General features: G+C 36.6%; 1 protein-coding gene across 1 annotated transcript in view; it reads right to left on the bottom strand.

The window, feature by feature from the left end:
- UBE2N (ubiquitin conjugating enzyme E2 N) overlaps positions 1-25,717 on the bottom strand; it is a 28,192-nt gene continuing 2,475 nt past the window's right edge. Inside the window, exons 2-4 of the mRNA XM_063075902.1 lie at positions 2,729-2,975; positions 2,398-2,538; positions 1-1,714 (exon numbers count right to left, since the gene is read on the bottom strand). Coding sequence (XP_062931972.1) covers positions 1,674-1,714; positions 2,398-2,538; positions 2,729-2,975 — 429 coding nt within the window. The 3' untranslated portion in view covers positions 1-1,673. The remainder of the gene's footprint in view (positions 1,715-2,397; positions 2,539-2,728; positions 2,976-25,717) is intronic.

Below are 25,717 nucleotides of genomic sequence, written 5' to 3'. Positions count from 1 at the left end.
TTTTGTATGTTGAAAATGTAATTTTAATAGATTATTCTTCATCTTACATAGGAGCACAATAAAATACACCACGTTCTGAAGAAACTCCAGAAGTTACGAGAATAAGAGTGAGGAAAATTCAGGTGGGCTACAATATCCATTACCTTAAACTGCAAGAGACACAGATTCCAACCCAAAGGTTAACAGTTACATATTTTTGACTGGCTACATTTATGACTTAAAAATAACAAGAGTCAGGAAAGCTGTGGAGAGATGTGGGAAACAGTTTTGTGAGGACAGGAACTCTGTCAATGAAGAAAAACGTTACTGAATACCAAATTAAAAAATAAAGGGAGGTCTCATCGCAAATACTAGGGGGAAGAAAGCAAAAATCATTAACTGGGTGAGGATTTGATGCTCCTGATGACACTTATGCAAGCTGGCTGCTTGAGATTTGGTCAACAGGTCTATGAGGAAGACTCACAAATGCATCAGCAAACCCCAAATGATTATCAGATCAGTGACAACACACACCAGTGGTTACACATGAAGTTTTCAGACAAGAACCAAGAAAAAGGTCATAACCCAAATTTGAGGCAAAAATGTGGCACAACGTGAAGTCCTACACATCAGTCAAAACTGCTTTTTTTTGCTGACTGTCCTGTACAATAATTTTCAAACATTGTGGCAACAATGATCATCTAACTAATCAGACAACACAAACAATTTCAAATTTCTAGGAGGTAAAAAAAAAAAAAAAAAAAAAAAGGTCATCAGATACTGATGTTTTATGCATGCTCAGGGGCAGTTTATAAATACTCCATTCAGTAATATCTTAACACAAATTTCATCAGTGAAAAGAAACTGGCAAAATCCACCTCTTGCAATTCCATTTGTCAGATGGTGAAGACCAACACAGAATGATCCAGAGTTTTAATTTTTAAATACGATTGTCATATTGGGAAATGAAATAAACACAGTAAAATAAACTGTACAAAAGGCAAAGTAGAATAACAAAAAAATATTTTACTAAAACATAGATTTACAGAAGTTTCCAGACAAGCCATACAAAATGGTCACAAGCTTTTTTGAAGGGGGGAATCTACACTTGACAGCAAAGTCACAATGTTATTAGTGAGGGCTGTGATGTTTGTTTAATATTCCCATTTTGGTTCAAACAATCAAGCTTGTCCACCTACAGCATCTAAATAAAGTTAGACTTGGCTAGAGAGCATATTCTAAAGAACTGGTTAGCTGCTTTTAACCAATGCAATTAGATCACCATAAAAAAGGGGGAAAGGAAACATAAAATTAAAATAAAACTACCTCCCCCCTCAAAACAATAAAATAAAATAAAAACACCCACACCCCTGCAGCTAACCTTAACAACTACCTTCATTCACAGTGCTTTATACTTAAACCATGATGGGGGAAATGAATAAAAGCAGAGAGTGGCAACTGCTTTTAAACGTTTTCACAACAATCCAGATGATACTTCTAGCCTCTGCTCATGCTTTACAATAGTGAATCAGGACAAGACATAGATTTGCTAATGTGCATTTAATCACCAAAGGACTGAAGATGTCTGGGCTTTTATTCTGTAATGTTTCTAAGACTGTGTCCATTAAATGCAAACAAAAAAGGAAGAAGTCTTGGCAGAACAGGAGAAGTGATGCACACTTGATCAGATCGATTTAAATATTATTCATGGCATATAGCCTAGTCCATGCTCTAGCTGTAGACAAAACAAACATGCAGTTATTATTTTACTTAGTTCAATATGTTACTTTCCAAACTCTATGAACAGCAAACAAATACTATTAAGTTAATTATGGGAATGTACTATAATTTCTTAAATTTATGCCATTTCCTATAAACTGGATCAGGGCCTAAAAGATTTTCTATATGTCTAATTACCAAAATACTGCAATAAAATTTAGAAGTTCTACAAAATTCAAAAGGATGAAAAGAGTTCATTTCTATATGATATATATAATTCTCCCCACTAATTTTGTTAAAATCTGTAGCAGGAAGAAGCCTGTTGATTCCAAACTCTAGCCATAAACTACTGTATACTATAATCAAATGGATTACAAAAACAGCTCAAAATATCTTTAAATATTGCTATATGAATGACAGACACTCAGTAGTTGTTAAATTAGATGTAGTTATAAAAGAATGCAAGAAGATCTCTCAATTATAGGTTGTCTTTAAATTTGCGGGTCCCACAGCAGGCCATAAGATGGAGTTTAAACATCTTTTAAGAGGCATTTACATACTATAAGCAGGGTCTAATTTATTTTAATGCACTTTTTTCCTTTTCTTTTTCTTGCAAAGAGTTTTAAAAATTTTTTTAATGGTAGTACAAATTTGTTTTCAAAAGTACAAGAGGTGTGAAGGAGAATGAATATGAAATACCTGTTTCTATGGCTTGGGCTTCGTTGGTCTTCCACTGCTCCGCTACATCATTTGCTAATGGATCATCTGGATTGGGAGCACTTAACAAAGCCTGGATCGATAGCAGAACTGTGCGGATCTGCAGTGCTGGGGACCATTTATCTATGAAGGCAACAGGCCCAGAATGATAAAGCATGACAAAACAGGACCAGAACTGCTGCACTTCCCTCCCACAAACCACTGTGGTCTTAATATAAGGCAGGACTGCGATGTTTACATTCTAAATATGCAATGCTTAAGAGAAAAAGAAGAAATTTTTTAAACAGCATATGATGATAAAGATAACACTTACCTTTCAAAATATCTAAACATATTCTTCCCAACTTGTCTACATTAGGATGATAAATTTTGGTCATGAAACGTACTTTAGGGGCTGCCATAGGGTATTCTTCTGGAAGGAATAGTTCAAGTTTAAAAGTCCCTCCCTCAAAGGGTGAATCCTGGGGGCCAGCAATGACCACATGGAAATAACGGGCGTTGCTCTCATCTGGTTCTGCCTTAATGCCAGGAACTGGTTCTGCCAGCAAACGCTGGGTTTCCTACAACAGAAAAATAAACACATTTGTGAAACAAATGTCATTTCACTAGACACCAGAATTAAAATTAGAAAGTTTACCTCCTGGAACTAGACATAAAAGAACCTGTCCAACCTCCTAGTGGGTTTTTGTTTAGCTTTTACAAAATGCAAAATTCAAAGAAAAGACCGTTTAAATAATTACAATGAGCTGAATGCAACTGCAAGAAAATACTGAGGACTTATCATACATTCTAGCTACAAATGTTTACAAATAAATGTGTGTTGATAATAACATTAGGTTAATGAAACTGATTTTATTTTTATTTTTATCTATCTATCTATATATTTATATCTTTTTTTTTAAAGGATGACTGGTAAGGGGATCTTAACCCTTGACTTGGTGTTGTCAGCACCATGCTCTCCCAAGTGAGCCACGGGCTGGCCCTGAAACTGATTTTAAGCTCAAGTAAAATAAAATAACACTAGGATTACCACACTGGTAAAGTAACTTGATCTAAATGCTACCAAAACTAAGCTGCTTAAAAGGTAAAATTAAGTTTTTGAAGCCACTGAAAATCTTCCCTCTGAAAAATATAATGGAATAAAGAAGGTCGATAAGAACAAGCCTAGGAACCCTGAACAGGGATAGATAGAGAAATGTACACAACCATGCTGATTAGTCTAAAGCTGATGATTAACCTCAAAGGGACCCTCAATGCTCCCTAACAATCATACCATTAGTTGTCTTTTCCATCATTCTCCATGTCTCCTAAGTAACTATCAACTTCTCCATCTTCATTCTCACTTTTGGCCTATGCCCTGCTTCCTATTTCATAAGAAAACAGAAACTTCCATAAGTGCTCATTGTAGCATTTGTACACCTCCCTGCATCTGTGCCCATATGTTCTGCCTTCTCTCCTGTTACTACTGATGAAATGTCATACTCTTGGCTACGGCCAACCTTTCCTCTTGAGCACTACATTTTATCTCCTTCTCACATACTCAAGGACACTGCTCCAGCATCTGTTCTCCTGAATCATCAGTCCTCCCGCTTCATTGGATCTTTTCCAAAACTATACAAACTTACTGTGATTCCTCCCAATAAGGGGAGAAAATGACTTTGGTCCCCCACCCCACAACCAGCTAATGCCCAGTTGCTTTGCTCCTCTTTGAAAGTGACCTATAATTGCTCATCTCCAATTTCTCTCCTCCCCTCCTATCTTGAACACCTTCTCCAATCCAGCTGTAGCTACTACCTGCTTGCTGAGGTCAATTGTCCGGTGCTTAATCTTCATCTTACTCGACATGAATGCAACATCTTATCCAGCTTGGCTGCCCTCCTCTTTGCAAGGCTTCATCCACTATACCTATCACCACACTTTCCTCTCTTACCACTTGTTGAGTAGTCATTTCCTTTGGAACCTTGTTGGTTCCTCTCTATCTCCCCAACATCCCAACACCGAAGTACATCAGCGCTCTCTCTGTTCTAGGGCTTGTTCTCTGTCTACACATTGCCTTAGTGATCTCATGTAATTTAAATTTAAATTCTAATGAATTTAAATACTACATACACTCTGTATACAAAGAAGCCTCCCCTAATTCATATCCAGCCTAGACCTCTCTCCTGATCATGACTCTTCTATCCATAACTGCCTGCCTGACATCCCCTCTTGAATGTCTAATAAAAATCCCAAACTCAACATGACCAAAATTGAACTTCTCACCTTCTCCATCCCCAACCTGCTCCTGGCCAAGGTCATCCTTCCAACTGATCCACCTTTTCCTTCATGTGCCACACATCTAACCTGATCAGCAAATTGTTTTGAAAAACTTAAATCTACCCATGACTGGACTGCTTCCACCACTCCACTGCTACAACTCTGACCCAAGCCACCACTAGCTCTCACCTGACATACTGCAATGGCCTCCTAACTTGTTCTCCTGCTTCTGACCTTGCTACCCGCTCCCCTCTGGGTCTGTTTTTCACAAACCTTTTAAAAAGTCAAAGTCCTTATAACGTACCCCAGTTAGAGGCTCTATATGATCCCCTCCCTCTGCCTACTTCTCTAACTCATCTTCAGCTATTCTCCCCCATCCCAACCCACCCCCATTCTAGCCAATTTGGCTTGCACATAGTTCTTCAACCCTGCAAGGCATACTCTCACCTCAAGGGCTTTGCACTTGCTCTTTTTCCCCCAAATTTCTATGTGGCTTGCTCCCTCAAGCTATTAAGATCTTCATTCAAACACGTTTTCTCAGTGAAGCCTCCACAGCTGAAACTGCAAACCCCATTCCACCCTACCCCACACACTCCCCTATCCCCACTCCCCTACTTTAGCTCCACAGCACTACTAACATACTACACATCTCACTTATTTTGTTCCGAATGAAAGCTCCATAAGAGGATGGATTTGAGTCTGTTTTTTTACTGCTGTATCCTCAGCATTTGCAATACTGCCTGGCACCACAGATGTTCCATAAATACTTGTTGGGCTGGCCAGTGAGCTCCGTTGGTTAGAGCATGGTGAAGGTCAAGGGTTTAGATCCCCTTTCCAGCCAACCACCATAAATAAATTAAACAAACAAACAAATAAATAAATAAGAATATTGAATTATGAGAGGAAAACAAAAAGATCCATTCAGGTGTGGGAAGAAACAGTCTAACTTTTACTTACATTTGTTTTTAACCAGTAAAATGTTAACATTTAACATATAAACTGACAACAGCAGGTAAAATTTATATATTAGTAATACATTTCCAACATTTTGAATAGGCATGTGTTGTAAAAAAGTTCAGAATGCTGCTATATCTAAGCTTTTAAGTACTGAAAACGATGAATGGGAATATTTTATTTACACTCCCTTCACTTAAGAAAAATTATATACCGTACACTGTTTCATTCTACAACCTACAGTGCGTATACTAAAAAAAAGATTTCTCAGCACAGTCATGCACTGAAATAGTCATTATAAGATGTAGCTACAAATCAAATCCTTTCCCAAATGTGTTAAACCACTTAACACATTTAGTACTTTAATTCAAGACTAGTTTTTTGTTTTGTTTTGTTTTAATCATGGTAACGCAAGGGCAAGGGAGAAACTGAAATGCTGTGGACCACTTTCAGCAAAATGTTCTTTAGGCTCATAGTAAAACATTTTTAGAGCATGGTCTTCATAAGTAAGAAGTAAAGATATTAAGGATGAACAATAGGAGTAGAAGAATGAGAAAAGAGCTGGATGGCAAAATTCCTTGAATTTTGATCTCTCCTCACCTCTATCTTTCTTTTTGTTTTATCCCAGGTCCTAATATTTTTAGAAAACCATAAAGAGGAAGACTTCTCCTCACCTCTATCTTTCTTTTTGTTTTATCCCAGGTCCTAATATTTTTAGAAAGCCATAAAGAGGAAGACTGGGGGAAAAAAAGAGAGTGCCAGGGTCCAGGAGTCCCAAACCGCCACTCCCTGGTTACACAGAGTAGTAGTAGCTCTATTTAAAGCTATGAAAAGCCCAGAAGGGCCTCCAACAGCATACCCCAAAATAGCTTCAAAATCACTCTGCAGAGATAGATATAGCACTCATTTTCTCATCTTCAGTTCACCCTCAAAATCAGATATTCTTTCTAAAGAATGTACATATTACACACATCACGTGAACTGATGAATCATAAAATTTAATTGGAACAAATTTTAGAATATGCTTTTAGTGTGGAAAACATTTTAAAATAGTTTTTACAGGCTCTCAAGTTCTAATAGATTTTGACACAATGAACAGATGCAATAATTATTTGACTAACTGTTGATTTCCCAAACAAACCCACAGCATAACTTGTGGGAGGTAAAAAAATAAAATCCAAATCAAATGGAGCAAGTCTCAGATGCTAGCATCTGAAAAAGTCTTACCCACAGAAATTGTCAACTTTTTTCCCTAAAAAGGCAAAAACTGAGTAGGAAATAAAATCCTTCCTGCTACTATTCAACACATGGTTAACTGTAAAATATCTTCCAGTCATACTATTTTTTGGTAGAAAAACAGTGAAGTGCAGTATTATTTAAGTCAAGAAGTAAAGGACTCAAATTCCTACTGCTTCACTTCTTTAACTATGTTTTTGAGCAAGTAATTCACATTGCTCTGAGTCTCAGCTTTCTCATCTATATAGTTATTAACATTACCTCTCATGCAGAGTTACTATGACTATCAAACAACACTGAAAAGGACAAATGAGATCACAAAAGAAGGGCACAGCCAAACACAAGCGACTCAGAATGAAATACAGGGTAAATCTCCAAGATTTATTAAATAACAATGTTTGTTTTAAAAGAAAACAGAATAATTCTTAGTTGCATTTTGCAATCCCACTATGTTTAAAAGCAATCCAAAGATCTCAACAGTAAAACTGAACTTAAGGCCGTAACATAGTAGACTATGTTCAGAAAATTAGTTACTAAAAAGTAGAAAATGAAGTACATAAAAGAGCAGGGTGTCAATTTAAACTGCAACAAGATTAAGTCTCAAGGAAGGTATCTCATCTTACAGAATGCTTACAATTCGTGCCACACATACTTTAAAAAGTAATGAAACCCATCAAATTGATCTGATTACCAACAGATCTATTGGGGCTTGAAGAGCAAACCCCAGAATCACACCATGGTAAACTACAACACAATATTCAAGCAATCTCCTTTTTTTTTTTTTTTGGTATATAGGATCCGAACCCGCGGCGGGAGCGTCGCTGCGCTCCCAGCGCCGCACTCTCCCCAGTGCGCCACAGGGTGGGCCCTCAAGTAATCTCTTAACCAAGAATTTTCCCGTTCTTAAATTCAATAATAATCTGTGATCACTTTGAAGCGATGTAAGGTTTCATACGTTCAGTAAGGCAATGATTAAATTATATACACTAAAAAATTTTTAGATAAGTAAACAATATTCTTAGAAGGTGTGTGTGTGTGTGAGAGAGAGAGAGAGAGAGAGAGAGAGAGAGAGAGAGAGAGAGAGAAGTTGGTCCAGTAATTAGGTTTTCTTCATTTAGAATATTCTCTGAAACACAAAATGGCAGTGTATGGACTAATAATACCAATTGTAGATCTTTTAGCTCATCTTGACCAAGAGCTGCTTGATAATTCAATAACTCTACCAATTATCACAAAAATAAGTATTACAAAATTGAGGAATGCCTTAATGATGTCTACTCTGCCTACTCCAACCTCTGTCACTACATCTTTAAGTGATTCTAAAATATTAACAAACAGGCTTTTTTAGATTACTAATAACACAAATGTCAATTCTTCACTATTTAAGGGAATCTGCAAGTTCACCTTCTATATTTAAGGGGATGTTTTAAAATGTTACCGCCGATGGATATTTTTGAATACATGCCCCGAACTTCACTTTATCCATGGCCCTCTGAATTTTACTGCATGATTTTGCATAACATGGTGATTTTTAAGAATGCATATGTCTTATTACATATCTCCTAATATAATAAAACTGTCTAGCTGAGATTAGAAACAGAACCAAAATTGTGCTCAATTTCCTCACTACACTACTTGCTTACAAATCATAAGGCCAGTTGGAGGTACCCCAAGATAAAAATGGCCAATGTGTACTTTTCTGTACAGCAGTGCTGTCCAACAGAAATATAATGCAGGCCACAAATGTAATTTAAAGTTTTCTAGCAGCCATATTAAAAAGTAAAAACAGGTAAAATTAATTTTAATATTTAACCCAATATATTAATCAATTATACTATTAATTGATTAAATTATTGATGCACTTTACATTCTTTTTCACACTAAGTCTTCAATGTCCAGTGTGTAATTTACACTTATAGCCCATATCAATTCATACCAGCCACATTTCAACTGCTCAATAGCCACATGGGGCTAGTAGCTACTATAAAGGACAGTGAAATATGAGACAATCAGGTTATAGTAATGTTACTACTTAATCATTACGAATAACTTATTTCATATAGTGGATAAAATTTTGTAGCTTTAAAGCTTCACTACTCTCCCCTCAGAAAATGCTATATACAGTAATGTCAGGACATCTGGAAATCACTAATAACAGGAATGAGTAAAAGAGTTACTGTTTGCCACAGTTGCAGGAATGTGTTTGAAAATGATGATTTGTAGCAATTTCAAAAAGCGTTGAATGGCAAAAATTAACTCAAACAAGGCAACTGCATGAAGAAATAAGGGTTAATCATTGAGGAATAATTTTAATTTTTACAGTCCACACTACCCCCTAGTGGCCATAAGATACCATCTACTTATTTCAACACCTTTTCCTTTGCAGATGAAAAAACTGATGCTTATAAAAGTTATATTTTACCCAAGTTCACTGAGTATTTAAAAATTATACGATATGATCACTCCTGCAAAATCAAAACAAAGGTTAGTACCATTCTGAACATGTCCTTGAAAAAGGCCTACCCTGATCTACACTCCAAAAGCAAATAAAGCGTAAAGAGCTTAAGGAAACTGATACAAGCAAACCAAACAAAACTAAGCTAATTTCCATTTCTCTTCTGCTTTCCCTTCCTGTGCCAGTCTTGCTACTAACTGCTTACAATTCCCAGATAGGCTACAGGGGCCATGAGAATTTCTTGAAAATGCTTACCCTAAAATCAGATGAGAATGATTCTCAAGGTACACCTCTCCTTCTTCCTCCTTTTTCCCTCTGCTCCCTCGCACACTTAAACTTCACAATTTCTTAGGTGACAGATTCAGAGAAGGAAAAATGGAAGAAGCTATTTCAAAGGCTCTGGGTACCAGAAGACTAAATCTTATAATATTTTAGACCAAGGTATCCCTTTGTTGAAAAGCTTTATTCCAATCAGGACGATAGGTATAACAGGTACTCTCTATTTCACTTGTAGTAAAAACCAAGAGATGGGGCCAAATGACTTAGGCTAGAAATTTCTAACATACTAATTTTCTCCCTCAAACCAAGACCAGATCAACATTTCTGCTAAGTTTGGTGAAAAGGAACAGAGACTTGGGAAGGCAGAGGGACTTATGAAAAGCTAAATATGAATGACCAGGTTGTTTCTCTGATATGAAATAGTCTGTAAGCCTCTGTCCTATACTTACAGTTTCCTGTAGATTACCACCATTCCTCTTACTATAACTAGCACAATAACTGCGGTTTATTTGTCAGATCCTAAACTACTTGAAGATGGGAACCCCAGTTAGTAAATGATGGTAAGTGCTAAATAAATGTTTGTTCAGTGAATAAACACCTGCATGCTTAAGTATTACACAGAGCCGATGGGAGCAATTACTATACCTGCTGTGTTACTTGGTAACTTCCACCTCAAGAATAGCATTTAAAGATTATTACAATCACTGAAAACAGACAAAAAAATTTGAAAAAATCCTAACAAACTGTCCCTGGAAGAAGAACCATCTAGCTGAATTCCTCGATTTCCTTGTCTGCTAACTCCCAATTCTTTTGCCCCACTAAACATATCAAGTTGTACTGTAGTCTTTGTTTATCCCCCCCACCACCTCCCCACTAATCTGTAAACTCCATAAGAGTAGGGACTACATGCGTTATCAAACATTTGCTCGCAGATATGCGGAGAGCCAATAAAAGCTCCAGCAACAATAAAAGCTAACTGCCAAATACTGACTTAAGTGCTCTATCTGCACTAACTCATTTAATCTTCATACTCATTTTACAAATGAAGAAAATGAGAAACTAAGAGTAACCAATTACCGTATAACCAAAGCCAGCAAATGGCAGAGCCAAGACTTAAATCCAGGCTGTTGGGCTCTACTCAGTTTGGCTTCAGAGCCTGTTTCTTAATCTCAATAGTGTATGTTAAAAACAATTAACTATACGAGCAGTAAATGCCAAATGTTTGGCAGGGACAGTAAACAGCACAGGAGTTAAGGAAGAGCTATTTTCAGCCCTTTATAATCATGAAGAAGTGCTTCAGAAAGAGGTAAATTTAAGCCAAAATGTCACTTTTTTTCCTTTTTTCTTTTTGGACTGGCAACAGAAAAAGTATACGATCTTATTAAGATAAATGAAGTAGAAAAAATGTTAAAACTGGTATATGCAATTTTTTTTTTTTTTTTTTTTTTTAAAAAGATGACCGGTAAGGGGATCTTAACCCTTGACTTGGTGTTGTCAGCACCACGCTCTCCCAAGGGAGCTAACCAGCCATCCCTATATAGGGATCCGAAACCATGGTCTTGGTGTTATCAGCACCACACTCTCCTGAGTGAGGCACGGGCCAGCCCCAGTATATGTAATTTTTTGACCTGGAATTATCCATTACATAGTAAACCATTTTGCCCATCTTTGATATTGCATGAAACTATTATGCTGTAAAATGTTCTTGTGACTCTGAAATATGAATTTACTAACAAATGTTTACTAATTGCTTATTTTGTACGTGGCACTGCAGTATCAACTAATTCAAAGTAAGAGGAAAACAGGGTTCCTTGCCCCCGCCACCCAGGAGTTTATTTCAGTGTGAGTATAAGGTATATGTAAAATTAGTCTTTATAAGATGCATTTTAGAATTGGTTTGTTAAGGTCTTAGAGAAGGTACAGGAGGTGTGAGTTGGGACACTACATAAACAGCAGGACTGGATCAGGGACCTATTATGTTCTTGCCTTTTCTAGAGACATTTAAAAAGTTTTCCAGAAAGATAATTTTAAATTAAAGACTTAAAATCTCCATCTTTTTTTCTTTGTTTTTTTGAAAAATTTCCAAATATTGGCATCACAGCTCAAGATGATATCAACTATTCCTTCATAAAACACTCATGAAATTCTTGGTGGTAAAAATGTCCTTTGAATGCCCAGGATTATAATAGTAGACCCATGGCAGCTAAGCTTCTCCATTTTCTCTAGTTCCTAATTTCATGGATGATGTAACGCTTCATTGCCCAAACTTTCTTTAGAACTAGCTCAAATATTAAAAATAAGACTTTTGTGATTAGAATATGTAACTGTCTGTCTCAATGAACTCTGTGTCTCAGGAATGATTTGACAATGATGTCTCAGGACCCTGAATGAAAAGAGAAGACCTAGCTTAGTAACACTTTATTGGAATTGCTGTGTGCCATGTCTTTAAGGCATTATTAAAAAACCCACTGCATATTGTAGATTCTGAGTGTAGATAACTTAATAGCTGGGGTAGGAGATGATCTTCTGTACTCATCCTAAATGACAACTAGGAAAATTTTTTAAAAGCCTACTTCAGCATAGTAAACAGTGGAATCTTGAGTGATACATTAGCAAAAACCAGTGAACTTGTACTTTTTTTAAAAAAAAAATCTGCTTTTAAATTAGAAATGATCTAAATTGTGGGGGGTTTGGGGGGGTATCTTTTCTTTCTTAAAATTTTAACTGTTTAAGTTGACAATTCATTTTAAGGTCCTTACGTGTAATTATAACCATTTGTCTATGTCTACTATTAAACGATGGTAAAAATTCCCCTATTCATTCATATATTACTTTTTCCCTTCCTCTCCTTAGTATACAATGTTGGAGTTGGGAGCTTACGAAGAATGTGAAAACTTGAAATAACTGTTGTAGGAAAGAGAAAAACTTATCTATGGTCACCTAAATGGACCACCTGGCAGCATTAAGGCAAAGTTAGGATTGTAGAAGGCATTCCTCATTCCTTTCGGCCCTCTCATAGCTAACACACCCTTGCCTGGGAATCAGCACCCTCGCCCCCCAACACCTTTATGGATTCCCGTCTCCCTCAATAGAGGTGAAATCTTATTTCCTAATTCTCTTGCAACCAAGAATGTGATCCAGGCTCAGTTAAAACCTGTAAATCAGAAGCTAAGATAAGAAAGGATCTATTCTGGAGAGAATAGCAAAGAACCATGGCATCTTTCAACTCTGAGGGGAAAAAGAGAGTTATATTTAATGTTACCTATCTTGTGGGATTAATACACAGACAGCAAATAATTTTTCCACACTCTAGAAAGACGTTCATTCTTTTTCTGTTTACGGTAAAGCAGCACCTTTGTAAAATCAGAAAACAGTAATCAATATCACTATATAAGGCTCAGTATTATGTTAGGCTCTGTTTTTTGCACTCTAATTCTCCCAAACACCCTAGAACAAGTTCATTATATTAAGCAGATAAACAGAGAGGTCAAGTGAGATTGTCCAAGCTAACATTTGGCAGAGCTAGAAGTCAAACCCAGAGAGTCTAGCCTCAGATTCTGTGGTTCCTACCATACCTAACCACACATCTCCACATTCCTTAGATCAGCATTTTGCTCTAGAGAATTAGGAAGTAAGGCTAAGCCATCTGAGCCATAAAACATTATTTCAGCCACAAAAAGCAGCAGGTCCACCATCTTGAAAGTCAAGTGTCAATTAAGAAGTAAGCAATTGACTAAATGCTATTAAATACTGTTGGAAAGTAGGGGTGCACTTTCTGTAGAAAGCCATCCCTTACACACTTTGTCACCTTTTTCCCTATCTAGATTTGTTGCTAGAGGTCAAGGCCTGGGGCTAATGTTTGCAGCCCCAATACTGAGCACCACAGTGTGTCTCACATTCCTTACTGGTTGAATAAACAGATCAACCACAGAACTACTAAGACGAAACCCACAGAGGAACGAAAATTAACTGGGTAAAGAGAAATTCAAGAACTTCCAAAAATGGTAGGCCTAAGGCTTTAAGGAGTCAGAAATTGGCTATAAATGGCTGGAGTATGCAGAAAAAAAGAACTTTTTAAAACTCCAAACCCAATCTTCACAAACTATTTCACACTTCTGTTCAAAAGCCTTGGCCTTGATACTGTCACTATAGGTCATACACTTAAAAGGACCAAATACTAAGCACCAGAGATAGCAGGTTAAGTTTCCTATGTCCTTCTAGCAGCTTTGATAATCTAATAATCATTTTCTTCAATTTTAATAATGATCATTGCCTCAATACTGAATGGTTGTCATATTAAAGAGTCTGACCTCTACCTAAAAGTTTTTGGAATAATTTGAAATGAAATTTCTCAAGAAACTAAATTTACACAAGTTTAGAGACTTTAATATTTTACAAACTATCAATTTGTGCTGAAAGTTGAATAGTCTGAAGAGATGAAGCTGGAGTAAATAACTCTGCAGATTTTGTATTCTGTGATTTCAGATTATTTTGTCCTGTGCTACTTAAGCTAGAGGAGGAAATGATCCAGACAACTTGGATTTTAATGTAACTGAAATAAGCACAGATTTACATACTGGGGAAGATGTATTATGACAGAACACCCATGTACAATAATATTGGGTCAAATTCATCCTCTTTGTGTGGATAGGTTGAGTCTCTAAAACAACACAATACATTTAAATATGAACACTGAACTCAGTTCTTGCCAACAAAGTAAGCCAGCAATATGAGATTATGTGAAACTGCATCCAATAAAAAATAACAGGCTAAAAACTCATAAAAATTAACCTTAATATAACTGATTTAAATAGTATAAGTAAACAGTGATTTCCTTGAGGAAAGGAATTAGGTGGCTGGGACACGGAGCTGGGAGATATTGTTCAATGAGTACTCTTTTGCTGAATTTTGTAACATGTTGCATGTACCACTTATCCAAAATAAGCAAGAAAATAAAATCATCTAAGAAGTGAATAAACATTTTGAACAACTCTATTTTGAAAGTGACAATGTCTCATTATCATGACAATCCTTAAAATTCACAATTGATAAAGATAAAAAAATGCTAATATTTGTTGAGAAAACTGACTCTCACATACATGTCTGGTGGGACTGTAAGCTGGCCCAACAATTCCACTTCTTGAAATTTATCTTAAGGGAAAAACTGTGGATGTGCTCAAAGGTACACCTCCAGAAATAGTGATCATACCAATGCCTGTAGGAAAAAGATGCTAAGTGTAAGTGTAAGATGTAAGTATAAACAAAAAAATATTCATTCTGTAGAAAGTGAAAGTTCCCTTCAAAATGCTATAATCTTTTAAGTGTTGTATTGCTGTGATGATATGTTCTATATCTTAACTTAGAGGATGGTTTCACAGCTGTATACATTTGTCAAAATTCAAATTGTAAACTTAAAATGGGTGCATATAATTGTATATAAATTATACCTTAATAAAGTTGATTTGAAAGAAAAAAGGTGTTATGTGCATCTTGAGCTCACTGAGGGCAGAAAGTGGGTTTTAATTTGGGGAGAAAAGGCTCTTAACTCACCTGATTACTCATTGGGATTTGGGGACAGGAGCTACACAGTTTGGCCAGGCATCCTTTTAAAAGAATTTGAGCAATAGAGCGATGCAAGAGGAAAGAAATGATGAGAGAAAAAACACTGAGAGCCAATGAGGTGGCTTACTGCCCTTTCCTGCTTTGTGTGTGCTAACCCCAACCCCCTAAATCTTCAATAGAATTACTGAACTTTACAAAATGCTTGCAGTGAGTGGATTCTATTGTGGAAGCTACTGAAAGGGCAAAACAGAAATGACTGGGTTAACAGCACATACAATCACAGAACCACTGACAAAAGGAAATCTCACGACGTTTTACTACAGTCAAACCCTAGGCAGAGCACTGGACTTTCAGAGGCCAGTGAATCAGAAAGCTAAATAAATTTAGCTAGAACTCCAAGGTGAAGGCACTGACACTTGGATTAACCTTTAAAATTGACTTCAATGTTCACATACAGTAGGCTGTTTAATCCTCAGAACCCCTGGAAACATTTCACAGGAATGTGTACAGAAACCTACCAAATGACAGAAGAACGTGAACTAGAAGCCCACTTTAGAGTCAAGGGCTCTTTTCACATTTCACCACAGCTCAAACATGGAATCCTCAGCACCCAGCAGTGCTTTACATCTATGCATCCATGTTTGGTGAACAACAACGAGTTGTAATTGAAAGGTGTGTCAGAGCTAAAAATAGAAAGTATGCTGCTTAATTTGTTCTGACAGTACGTCAAGAAGTGTCCTTGGAGCTGATGCAGAAAAGCATCACCAATGATAGAGGGAAGGGTAAACTCTTGAGGCACCATTTGCCTGTATCCCTTGGCATTTTCTCTCTAATCCTTCTTTCTTCTCTAATATCCTAATTTGAAGGCAGGCAGACCTGTCTTCCTGAGATTTGAGGGCTTGTCCCAATAAAGTGGGGGAAAAGGTCAACTGATTCAGAACAAAGGCATTTCTCTATAGTATATGATGCTTACTTAAAAAAAAAACTGAAAGTCAAACAAGGGGGTAGGGGGAGGAGTCCTTCCCCTATGCTTAATCAAAACAAAAACAAAAACCACCCTATAAAATCTCTAATTCTACAGAACTGAAGTCAAGCCAAGTACTGCCACATCTCAAGGGCTTCTTACCCTTCCTTCCCTATCTATCATGGTCTGGGTCAGGTCAGGCAGTTTTCTACCTTCGAAACCTCTACACTGGGAAGTTAGTGTGTCAGATATAAAGTCAATGTCTCTCATTTACCCTTCTACTTTGATTCTGGAGGTGGGATTCTGCCAGGGGCTCCCTATTAAGCTCTGCAGATAAGGGGGTGGTAAAGAGAAACTGCGAGAGGGAACTTGCCTCTTTTGGGCTTCTCGTGTACTGGAGGTGCCTATGAGCATTACCCAACATTCCTGCAGCACATTAGTCCAATTTGTGGCTTATCCAACACTGAGAGAACCAGGTTATCACCACCCTTCCCCACTAGAAGGCCAGACATGGCATAATTCAGAAGTTACAAAATTCATCTTTTGACTGATAAACAGTATCAGAGGTTATACAGGGCAGGGAGCACAAGGAAAGAAAAATCAATGAAATAATTAAAATAAATGGCCAGCTTGTGAAAAAGCATTATATGGCAGGTTAAGGAGTTTGAACCCAATCCTATACACAATGGAAAGCCACATGATCATATCTGTGTTTTCAGAATAATGTGTCAATGTGGAAAAAGAAAAGTGTGTGTGTGTGTGTGTGTGTGTGTGTGTGTGTGTGTGTGTGTGTGTGTGTGTGTGTGTGTGTGTGTGTGTGTGTGTGTGTGTGTGTGTGTGTGTGTGTGTGTGTGTGTGTGTGTGTGTGTAAGTGGAGACAGGGGGGTGAGTTTTGACATTATTGCAAAAGAATCCCAGAAAGGATAAGAACCCACATACAAAGATAGTTTGGAGGAAGGAGGAGGGGAAAGGATCTCCAGCAACTAGATTAATATTGATATAATTAATAAAGAGAAGGAACACCAGCGTGCTGATGCATGTATGAGAGGAGAGACAGCAAAATGAAAACATTCCATTGTAAAATAAAGTTGATTTAAAAATTTTTAATGTCAGCAAAACAGCTAAGTGGAAATAAAAAGTAGGCAACTGGGGAGACCTGAAACTCAGTGCTAGGTTTTGGAATCTGATCGATGTGGACTGAAGCCAGGTAAGGCTTAAAAACTATCACAGCAGATATGATGCAGGACTTCCTATGAGTTATACTGGAAAACTATACATTTATTTTGGAATACTGCTCTGCTCAGAGCATTTGTATAATTTTTTTGAAAGCGTATAAGAATCAGTTTAAAAGCCAAAAGGGAAAATCAGTTCTAGGATTATATGATCATGGCACCTTCTCACTGTTTTAAACTCTGCCCAACTAGATTACAGAATTAACAAAATTTAAAATAGGAATTAGAAATAATTAAGTTCCGTGGAAAGCGACTCGGCCAGTCAGTCTCTCAATCCCTGAGATAAGAAAAAACCCAAATCTGATTCCTACCTATTATTCATCAGAATTGGCTCAAAAAGTGGAAGTAAGTAAAGGGTTTTGTTTTTTTACAAATGGGAGAAGGTATACCAGGCCTATATGCAGATGGGGATAATCCAGCAGAGAAGGAAAGCTTGATGACAGGGTCCAGAAATCAAATCTGCTCTTTAAAGGTTAAGATTTACTACCACTGAAGACTTAAAATAAAATAAAATAAAATAAAATAACAGCTCACAAGGCCTGAAGGATATTTCTTAAATGTTCTAAAGCAATATAGGCTTCAGATGTGCCTAGTTTTACGGAAGCAAATACAGATTACCTATCTCCTAAGACTTCTGCCTTGCTTCCTTCAGCACTGTCATTTCTTAAAAGTACTTAGAAAAAGCTTGGGCTAAAAAATTTACAAGGGAATGAAGTACTTATACATGCTTGAAAATACTATGCTAAGTGAAAGAAGCCAGACAGAAAAAGCCACATATTATATGATTCCATTTATATGAAACGTGCAAAACAGGCAAATCCATAAAGACAGAAAGTAGGTAAGTGGTTGCCAGGGGCTGGGGTTGGAAAGTGACTGCTAATGGGTACAAGGTTTCTTTTTGGGGTGACAAAAACTTTCTGGAATTAGATAGGGTGATGGCTGCACAATTTTGTGAATGTATTAAAAACCACTAAATTGTACACTTTAAAAGGGTGAGTTTCACGGTATTTGAATTATACTTCAAAAAACTAAATGAAGCATTTAGGTTTTCCTATAATATTCAGTGAGATTTTACCTATGAACTAGAGATTGGAACAGCAAAAAAAACGAATAATTTATCTACTATTTGACTATTTTTAGTATATAACATCTAGTATATTAACTGAGTTTTTAGTAATAAATATGTATTCATGGGCTACACTTCTAAAGTAAAGAAACTTTTCTAATCAAAAGACTACATTTGAAGCTAAATATCCACGGTCCAAGCATACAAGTGCTGACTCATGTTACAGCTTTAGCACTACTCAAAATATCTCCCTAGAGTCTGGTATGTTTAACCTAGAATGACATTCTACCACCCCTACCCCAATTTTTTTCCTACTTTTCCTTCAAACTTCAGTTGAACTGTCACCCTCCAAAAATCTCTTTCCTTAAACCAATCTTGATGTTTCCCCATCCAGCTTGTCACTTCTTTTGTGTTCCCATTGCTGCCTTTGATCTTGTAGAAGGCATTAGCTGTTATGACTTTACTTGTGTCCCCACATTCTACCACTATATGTGTACACGGAAGCCAAGCACCTACAAGACCAGTAAGTTCTGCAGGACACACACTAAAATCATCTGGAAAGCTTAAAACAAAACAAATCCATCGGGACTGGGAACTGTAAAATTTAGAAACACCCCCAGATAATTCTGATGTACAACCATGAACTAATAAGTACTCAGATTTTTATAAAGAGTTCAGAGAAAATATTTTGTAGTCCCTTCCACTCTTATCAATACATCAGAACCCCTGCCAACTAAACTGGGAGAAGATTCTGATAAGAAAAAGGCCAAGTATTCCTTCTCTAATCATAGTCAGTGGCAGGCACCCAAATGGAGCCTGCAGCACTTTTAGTTTAACCCTTATCTGAACCACAATAATAAAGACAGAGTGAACAGGATGCCTAATTTGGAAAAAAAAGTATTACTTAATGTAAGAAACATCAAGCTGTATAGCTCTAAATCACTGTACCTCCAACTGTGAAAATAAATGACTTTTCCTAAAAGCCAAAGCAAGAATTATATGTGCAGGTGTAGGGGGCATTATATTGGAAAAGCACTTTTCCTTCTCTCCAAATGGGAGGAAATTAGGTACAAATAACTTCCCTGAGTTGAAAGTTGAAAACGCAAAACTCAATTTAATATATGCGAGTACAAGGTAATTCTAATCTATATTTAGGCTTACTGAGTAAAAATAAATAAATAAATAAATAAACTGTTTAAAATTAACATTAGAATGGTTATAGTCTAATTTGATGATACCTCAAATATATTTGCTGGCAGGAAATAGCAGGAAAGAGAGGAATAACTCTAGTTATTTGCTAGATAACTCTAGTTATCTGCTCTCTAGTCTCTTCTCACAGGAATCACAAACTTTCCCAAATCCAGGGATCCAGGAGAGCAGGAGAGGAATATGTCACCCAGACCAGAGGCATTCCATCTTAAAGCAAACTATTACTATAACTAAAAAAGGTCTCCCATTTTTGCAAAAAGCCTCTAACTTAAACCACAATAAGGAGACTTCTGATAAAGAAAAACAAGAAAGCTAAGCACTTAAGCCCTGCACTTGAACATGTGTCTACTTCATCTGTCCAAATGATATAATATAAAAATATATGCACCACCAGTCATTATTTAGGGGCAGTATGTTCCAGCGCATTCTATTTGCAGCACCCGCAGTCTACAGAATCAGACTGCCTGAGTTCAAATCACAGCTCTACAAACTACTTAACTCGTCTGTGCAGGTTCCCATATCTATAAAATAGGAATAATACTAATATTCACATCATAGGATTGCTGTTAGAATCAAATAAATTAATGCTGTGTAACATGCTTAGAACAGTGCCTGGGACATGGTGTCAATAAAAGATTTCTATTATTTATATAATAAAAACCATATGACCAATCTCATTTCAAGAACAGTTGTCACACTGCACTCTGGTGAATATGATTCACAGACTAAATCTGAATTTAACAACTCAAAAATCAACAATGCTTTGTTTGCACAATAGTTCTCAATGCCAACTCTCTGAACTTAGCAATTAAATAGGAGTAGTTCTTGATGGGATCCTAAAAATTAAATAAGCCATTATTCATCACACATACTGGATTGCTGGAATATGCCTCGCTCTCTTTCTCATTCTCTCCTTTCAGCTTCATACCTGCTGTTCCATTTGCCCAAAATTCACACTCCTTCCTCATAGCCTGGCCAACTTCTACTCTTGAAGTTTAAAAACACTTCCTCAACAGATATCTTTCCTTCATCCTTAGACTATGGTAAATCCCTTGCATTTCATCTTTCATAACACACCTCACTGTAATTTCTTGTTTCACAACTGTGTTTTCCATTAGACAGGAATGCACATCTTGTTCACCTAGCTTAGTGTTGAAAACATATTATGCATTCAATAAATGTCCAATTAAATGAACTGAAACACATCTTATGAATGGATAATAAAAAGGCAGATAAATCACAATACTATGGAAGATTGAAATTTTGCCTTGGGCTCTTACTAAAGTCACTATGCTCCTGCCTCACAGTAAAATGCTAATCCAATTGTTCTTATGAGTCAAAAAAACACAGCTACTTATGTTCCTGAGTATAAACAATAAAGAAATCTTAGAAAGTTGTCAAGAAACTAAAAAAAAAAAAAAAAAAAAAAAAAACCCACCCATGGTCTCACGACACAAAGATAACATTTGTTACAATTTTTTCTAGTGTTTTTTAACTAAAATGCCTTCAATCCCCATATTTCAAAGACTTTGAAAATACAAACTGCTTTCCCCAAAACTAATCAAACTGACAGGGACATAATGTGATGGCATTGAAAACTAAAGGAGACTGTGAAAATCTGAAGAAGAAATAACCAATTTTTTTAACAAAGCAAAAATAAGTCAACATCAGCTTCTGAAACCAATGTATAAAAAGTACTTTAAATTAGAGCAGAATACTAATTATTCAGAAACATCTAAATTACAGGCCAATTCAGAATTATAAAAAGGTATATACCCAAGTACCTGAATTTCAGAACAGCTACATCCAGGATTTTTTTTTCTTTTCTTTTCTTTTCTTTTTTTTTTGTCTTTTTCGTGACCAGCACTCAGCCATTGAGTGCACCGGCCATTCCTATATGGGATCCGAACCCGCGGCGGGAGCGTCGCGGCTCTCCCGAGTGCGCCACGGGCTCGGCCCTACATCCAGGATTTTAACAAATATACCATAAGCAAAAAAACCAAAAAAAAAAACCCCCAAATCCAATATACAATGCCACCAATGATGTCATGTAGCTCTTGAATAAATGAATAATAAAGAATTCTTTCTGTTGATTCTGAGGGCTCTTAACCAGTAACCCAGTTCTTCCAACTGTGAAATCATGTTTTTGCCATCAGAGACCCTAGGGCCAGTTCTCATTCTCTTGGGCTACAATTATATTCAATCTTAAAGAAAACTATATCAAAAGGTCCAAAAACAAACAAACAAAAAAACAACCCAACTTCACTTGGGATGAACTTTTAAAAGTTAAGATTTTGGCCGGAGTTAGCTGGTTCCCTATTATTTGATCTCTTAATTTGTATATCCACACTTATTCCTTCACACATTGGATTTGCAAAGGAAATTTCAACTCCATAATAAGCAATGGTCCAGATAATTTTTTACACACAAAAGAATAATTCTTATTTCTTGATATAACATTACTACAAATACTATGCCTTTCAGATTTATGTTTTTAAAAAGTATTAGTATGTGATATAAGAGTCAGGCACCTTCATCAGAACTGTAAGGACTACAATCGTAATATCCAGAGCACCTGCTGTATACTGCTGTTCTTATTTTCTGTTTCTGGTATTTATTTCTACAGTGCATATGCATACATAACTCATTATAACAGATTTAAATGTATATTCTGAATCCATACTACTTGAATCTGTAGCATAAGTTATTTTCTTCTTAAATCCCTTTTCACACAGGTAAAGTATCCCACAGGGAGAAAAGAAAAGGTACTGAATTGCAAGTCAGGAATCCTGGTCATCCAACATCTTTGGTCTACAAATTCCTCAACAGAGAAAGAAAAGGATAGAAAAGATGCTCTCTAAAGTGTAAAACTGTGGTTATAATTAGAGTGGTCTCAACAGGTCTAGAAAAACTTCAGCAAAGCAAATGCATAAGATTTCTGATGTTACAGTCACTTAGCATTGTGTATACTCAGGAAGTGCTTGATAATTTGACAAAACTCAATGTTTATTGTGTGGGAGTTGATCAATCTGGACTGAAGGAAGTGCTTGACACAGAGGAGCTTAAAAAATAATACTCAACTGACTGCTATTTTTAACTTACTTTCAATTACACCCACATTTCATAATGAAGGCATTAGACAGTATATTAAACAGTATCCTTATAGCCTGAAAGTTAATCACTATCAAAAGCAGTTCAGGGATTCCTAACATGGAGACCTAGGGAATCCACAAATAAGCCTGGCAAGAACCTGAATCCCCAGGAGTCATATTAAAAAAAAAAAAAAAAAAAAATGTTTTATTTTCCTAGGAGGAAGGTCAGAAAATTCTTAAATGGGACAACAACCAAAAGGACTAAGAATGTCTCTGGTCAAATTTTTACTATACAAGCTTGTTTCCAAAGGTGATTATAATCACAATTTACATCAAGTCCATCTTCATCATGGTACATTTTTCTGTCTCCCCCCACTTCTTTTTCTGTGAGAGACAATCTCAAGTTTGTTTGTTTGTTAGTTTTAAATTAGAAAAAATGATTATTGGCCAAAGATTTTCAGGGGTTAAAAAACAAAGTTTTCTAAATCACTTTTCCTACTAAAAACAATATCTTGTACTACAATACTTATCAAATGAGTAGCTTTTTTTTTTTTTTTTTTTGTCGTTTTTTTCGTGACCGGCACTCAGCCAGTGAGTGCACCGGTCATTCCTATATAGGATCCGAACCCGCGGCGGGAGCGTCGCCGCGCTCCCAGCGCAGCACTCTACCAAGTGCGCCACGGGCTCGGCCCCAAATGAGTAGCTTTTAAATAGTAACAGGAAAAAAATCTGTATTTTAAAACTCATAGCTATGAAAAAGTAAAATATAATCATTAAAAAGTAAAAAAGTCTTAATGCAAAAATCACATCATATCAGGTTTTAAAGAATTTAAAACTAAACCTCACCAAATAGAAAAGTAAATTTTGGGAAAGACTGGTAGAATTCTAATCTCAGTAGGCTGGCTTACTAGGTTTTAATCAAATAGGTCAACTCCTTAAGAAAGTTAACTACCGTTTTCTAAGACTATAGTTTATTGTTTTCATGATTAATTTTGAAAAGACAATGAAATGAATGTCACTATATAAATATAACATGTAAAGCTGAAATAGATTTGGTTTTGACCAAGGCCACGACTACAGATCTCATTTATTCCCTCCCAAAATAACTCTGGTTCTTCTTTAGGACAGGATTAGGGAGGACCTCTCATTTTAGAGATATTTTAGGTGCACCTTTTAACCTTTGTAACTTTAAGCTTAAAATTGCTCGGTCACTTTTAGACACTAGAAGAGCTTTGGCCCAGGAGAGAAGATAGGAGGAAAAAAGGAAATTTTAAAACACTAGTTAAGGGGGCTGGCCAGTTAGCTCAGTTCAGTTGGTAGAAGGTGATGCTGATTATACCAAGGTCAAGTCAAGGGTTTGGATCCCTGTACCAGACAGCTGCCAAAAAAAAAAAAAGAATACTAGCTAAAAACAGATCAACACTCAGTTTGACTCTCACTTGTGCAAAATGTCATATATACAAAACTGTTCATTACAGCACGGTTTGTATAGCACCATTTTGGGAACACTCTAAGAGTTATCAATAAGCAATTAGTTAAAGTCTAATCACAAGGTTCCACAAAACAGCCCTTTTTAAAATGAGTCATCTCATAGATAAATTGTTGGGGGGAGGGGGCCAGGTATTTGCATGAGGAGAGGAAGAAGCCGAACCTATATATGCACCAAGTTGCTCTGGTCTTCTGGAAGGATGCACAATAAAAATAGTGGTTGTCTGAGGAGGGGGAACTGGAATGAAGGACAGGTGAGGGAGTCTTAATTTTCTCTTATGTACCCTTTAGAGCCTTTCAAATGTTGCACTCTATGTATGTGTTTCCTAGCCAACAATATAAAAGATTGACAAGTGTGTTTTTTTAAATTAATTTATTGGTGGAATAAGAGACTAACTTTTAGCTCAGGCATTGGTTCAGACAGAATCTAGTAAGCAGTAACAATTTCAAATTATGATATAGAAAAACAACTCTCCTACCACTTTTTTCCAAAGAGATTAAGGCTCATTCATTCAGTCAGTCAATTAATATTCCATTGCCTACTATGTGCCAAAGACTGTTCAAGGTATTAATGAGCAATGCCCAGGTCACCTGAAAGTCCTTGCCTTCATGAAGCTTTAGTGGGGAAGAGAGATAAACAGTAAATAAAAGAACTTTGACCACTGATAGGTGCTATACAGAATAAAGGGGGGTATGGGGATAAAAGAGACTGGGGGAGAGGGAAAGGAAACTAGTTTATACAGGACAGTTAACATAAACCTCTCTGAGGATACGACATGTGAGCCAAGAACTGAACAATATGTCAAAGCAAGCAACGCAACAAACAGGAGGAAAGCCCTGTGACTGGAATAAGCTTAGCCACTTACTGTTCAGGATACAGCAAACCAACAGTGTGGCTGCAGTGGAGTGACCCAGGGAGAAAAATGCAGGAGATGAGCTCACACGCAGACAGATCCCAGATGCATGCAGGGCCGAGGGGGAAAAAACTCAAGATTTTATTGTAAGTGTGATAGAGAACTTCTGCAGAGTTTTTAGCAGGGGAGTAATATGATCTATATTTTAAAAAGATAACACTTGCTGCTGCTAGTAGTAGTTATTAGGTTAATACAGAAGGCCAGGCAACAAACGATGGAACTGAACAGAGGTTTTAGAGAGATGGGGAAACATGACCGATTTAGGATTTATTCTGAAAGTCGAGCCTACAGAATTTGCTACTGGATTGGACATAGGAATCTGAGTAAGACAGCAACCGGATAAATACTAATTCAAAAAATCATATTTGTATAGCTATTTAGAGTTGTCAAGGTACTTGTCATTTCAGTGACAACAGACAGGGGAAGGTCATGCTGGTCAAGATCCAAGTTCTGCTTCCTGTCTGTTTTAAGAATTTCAAAAAGTCATTTGAGTCAAGAGTGTAAAAAATGCTGTCTAGGTTACAAAATTTATGCAAGGACAAAATGGATGAAGAAATCTGCCAACGTAAATAATGACCATTATGATGTAGATTGC

Source organism: Cynocephalus volans, chromosome 12 (genome assembly GCF_027409185.1).
Source record: "Cynocephalus volans isolate mCynVol1 chromosome 12, mCynVol1.pri, whole genome shotgun sequence".
NCBI lineage: Eukaryota > Metazoa > Chordata > Mammalia > Dermoptera > Cynocephalidae > Cynocephalus > Cynocephalus volans.
This window is presented reverse-complemented; position numbering and strand designations above follow the sequence as displayed.